The 3,850-nt window shown below is 34.4% G+C and overlaps 1 protein-coding gene across 1 annotated transcript; it reads right to left on the minus strand.

Moving 5' to 3' along the window:
- Positions 1-450: 450 nt before the first annotated feature.
- On the minus strand, positions 451-1,552 carry LOC121241545 (probable CCR4-associated factor 1 homolog 11). Its single transcript, XM_041139355.1, has one exon. The coding sequence runs from the start codon at positions 1,332-1,334 to the stop codon at positions 492-494; it is 843 nt and encodes a 280-aa protein (XP_040995289.1). The 5' UTR covers positions 1,335-1,552; the 3' UTR covers positions 451-491.
- Positions 1,553-3,850: the final 2,298 nt, after the last annotated feature.

The raw sequence follows: 3,850 nt of genomic DNA on the forward strand, positions 1-3,850 counted from the left end.
AAAAAAAAAAAGAAAAAGAGAGAGAGTAGATTTTCAGATCTTTTTAGATCTTCAAAGCACTTTTTATAAATTTAATAAACATACTATTTTTTTTTTAAAGAGCTTTTAGACCTTTAAAAAAGCTTTCAAATTCAAATTCAAAAAAATTCTATTCATAATCTTTATACTACACATCATACATAATTTTTTATTTTTTTAATTTTTTTTCTCTTATTAAATATATATTGTAAGGATGATGAGAAGAAATCAATTAATTTATGAAGAATAAAACCAAATAAAATAAATAAAAATAAATATAGTGATTTATATGGTAGAGATGATGAGGAAACTCAAACATGCATTAAATTTTAGTTTACTCTAATAGTGCCTACTAATTAGGTGTATTTTTCTCACTTGACAAACAAAAAGACAAAAGTTGCCAAAATTAATGTACGAATTGAACTAAACAACTTTTTCAAATGGAATAAGAATGAATATATAATTATAAATTTTTAAAACACTTCTAAGCCATACAAGACGCCGGCATGTTTTTCCGGCCCATCACTTACAAAATACACATCCCTCATCTTTTGAAATGCATGCCACGTCAACAAACTATCTGAACCGGCCTGGTGGCATTTCCCAACCGCCCGGTCCACGTCAAGCGTCCTTGCGACCCGGTCCAGGCCGCCATATAAGCTCGTACAGAACCTCATCATGTACTTGACATCATAAACCTTGTTTCCGAAAAACACCCTCATAATCTTCAAGAATTCTTCCAACCCACTCGGCAGCTTCCGGCGCGTGAGTATCTTTACCAGGTATCCAAAGTCGTATGCGCTGTGGAACGTCACCCAACTCACAGAATCGTTACAAACGAGTCCCGATGACATCATCAACTCGGCAAACCGAGCCGAGTCGACGCCCTCCTCCCTATTTCTATCGAAGTCAATCCCTTGCCTTTTCAACAACTCGATCGAGTCAGGAGCGTGGGCATCACGTGCCACGTCAAAGTCGCTGAAGTTGAACTCCCAGATGAACCGGCTCCCAGTACCGAGGTCCGGAAGGTTCCCGTCGGCGTCGGAGAGAGTGAGGCCCACCTGGATAAGGTTCAGAACGTCGACGTTGCTTTTCATAACACGGTAATGATCAGACGGCCGAAGCTGACCGAAGTACGGCTTGGCGGGATCCACAGCAGGCCGGAAAACAAGGCCGGGGAACTCGGTATCCATGGAAATATATGGGTAACTGTCGATGACACCCCTTATCAACTCAAATTCAGAGTCCAAATTAGCCGCCCAGACCTCCCGGATCACGATAGGTCTCAGATGCGGACTGGGATCGTCGGTAATCATGGTCGATGGGAGTCAAATAAAGGCCAGAAACGGATGAGGCTGTTTGAGAGATCAGAAGAAGACTTGGTCTTCTTTCTTTAATCGTTACGAGGTTGGTTGGCGTTTGATTTGTGGGTTGCCGTAGCGAGTGAGAGTGAGAGGTTTTATAGAGAAGACTGCGTAGAGATGTTGCTCGGAAACAGAGAGAGAGAGAGAGGGGTGTCTGAAGACTATAAACAGTACTGAAACAAGTTCAACGCGTTTCTTGCTTTGTTTTGACCGAGGAAAGTTAAGGATCGGATACTCGGTCCACGTCGGCTGGCCTTCTTCCCTTAAAAGGACAGTGCGAGCCGAGAACGGTGACCCGGATTGTTCCGACATGTTGAAAATGTATATTTTTATTTATTTATTTAATTTATTTTTTAAAAATTCTTAAAAAATAAAAAAAATTATCAATTTATTAATAATCACTTTCTTAATTATTAAAAAATACGCAATCAATCGATAAATTTATCGATAAACTTCATCAATCTAAGTAGCATTTTTTTTACTAAAATTGTCTTGTGTTACTTTCTTCTATTTATTTTCATGAGTTAAACATAAATTAATAGTTGTGAGTTGATTTGAAGTCAATTTTTTAATTAATTTTTTATTCCTTATCTTTGTTATAAAAATGAGGTGTTATTTATTCAGATTTTTTTTCAATTATTAATAAATTATAATTTAAGTAACCTTTTAATTAAATAATTTATTTATAAAACTATTTAAAATTTGGTTTGATTGAGATAACATAACCAAAGATGAAAAATAGTGTTAACGTCATGTTTCGCGCTAACTCAAGTTTTCAAAACTTGGCCTTGGAAAAGATAAGCAAGAAGGCAATTGGGAAATGGAGGCTTTGGGATCATAGAGTCTTCGATGCTAAAGTTAATAAATTCTCTTGAAAATTTGTAAATAAGTGAGAGATTCTAGGGATCAGAGAGCGTTTCTCGTACTTGGGGCTTGCTATTTATGCCAGGGTCTGGGGGAACAGATCTTGTATGTCCCAACGGAGTCCATACCCTTCGTACTGTTCCTTCTGTCGAAGTCCTTTAATACGATGTGGCTCTGCGACGACACCATTAACGTGGCGTGTAGTTTGGGTAGTGGTGTCATTAATGTGGCATAATTTTCTGTCCCTACTTCATCCTTTGTGATCTGTTGATATTCCTATGTCAGAGGATCGAGGTTTCTTCGTACTTCCCACTATGTCTTGTACAAGTTTCCATAACCAGAGTGTATCCGAGCGATGTCAAGTGGGTCAATCCCATCAGCCACCTAATTACTTTTCTTTGTGGGCGTCTTTTTTTATGGGTGATTTTGGAACCTTGGGGCCGAGTATTAAATCGAGGCCCAATGGACTTTGTGAAATGGGGAAAATCCCCATACAAATAGTACTAATCTTTTAGGATTTGTTTGAATTGAGAGAGTCTCTTAACTCATCTCATAATTATAAATTTTTTAAATTTTCACACAAAATATAATAAACAATTCAACTTTTTCAAATCTCAAAGTAAAAATAATATTAAAAATAGTATTCTTGTTAATGCCGAGAAATTGCATAGCAGGCCGAAATGGGAGAAAGATTCATTATCATACCACTGTGACGATTCAGGACTCGATCGGTGTGGTTTGGAGCCTCCGACAATACTCTAGTGTGGTTGTGCGACATTCATACGTACATTCATGGCAATAAATAAAAAATAAATGTAGGAAATAAAAGATATGGAAATACACTGATTTACATGATTTGATATTGGGCCTACATCCACAGATCATTTGAAAGACAAATTTATTATAATATAAATATTTTACAGTCTCTTTTTTTCGTCCCTTCTTTTCCCTGTGATAAATACCACATAGGCAGAGTACACGAGGACAGTAAGTTTGGGATTGTCTTTTGATGCATTGCACGTATGGAAAGCAAAACAAAAAGGTAATCTAAAAAATGGAAAGAATACTTTAAAAAATAAACATCAACCGACTTTAACCCAACAATTGAGACTTCACAATAAAAAAATTAAGACTGCGTTTAGTTTCACAAATTTTTGAAGCCATTTTATACTATCTCATCTTATTTCAACATTTAAATATCATTTAAATCTAAATATTTTTAAATTTTAAATTTTTTATTTAATCATTACCTAATCATTATAATTTTTTCAAGCTTTCAAATAAAATACAAAAAGTAATTCAACTTTTTTAAACCCCAAAACATAAAAAATATTAAAACATTATATTCTAACTAATTTACTATATAATTTTTTATTTAACTCTTTCTCTCTCATTTTTCAAAATTTCATAAAAATCTTAACTCAAATAATTTCACTACTATTTACAAATTATTTCATTATTATTTACATGTTTCTCATCCCATTTGCATAACCTAAAAATTTTAAAAATAGTAAACTAACAAAAAACCAAACAAAAATATAATAATAAAAAAACTTATAAGTAAGAAATAATCCAAAAAGAAAAAAATAAATAAATAAGGGGAG

Source organism: Juglans microcarpa x Juglans regia, chromosome 7S (genome assembly GCF_004785595.1).
Source record: "Juglans microcarpa x Juglans regia isolate MS1-56 chromosome 7S, Jm3101_v1.0, whole genome shotgun sequence".
Lineage (NCBI taxonomy): Eukaryota > Viridiplantae > Streptophyta > Magnoliopsida > Fagales > Juglandaceae > Juglans > Juglans microcarpa x Juglans regia.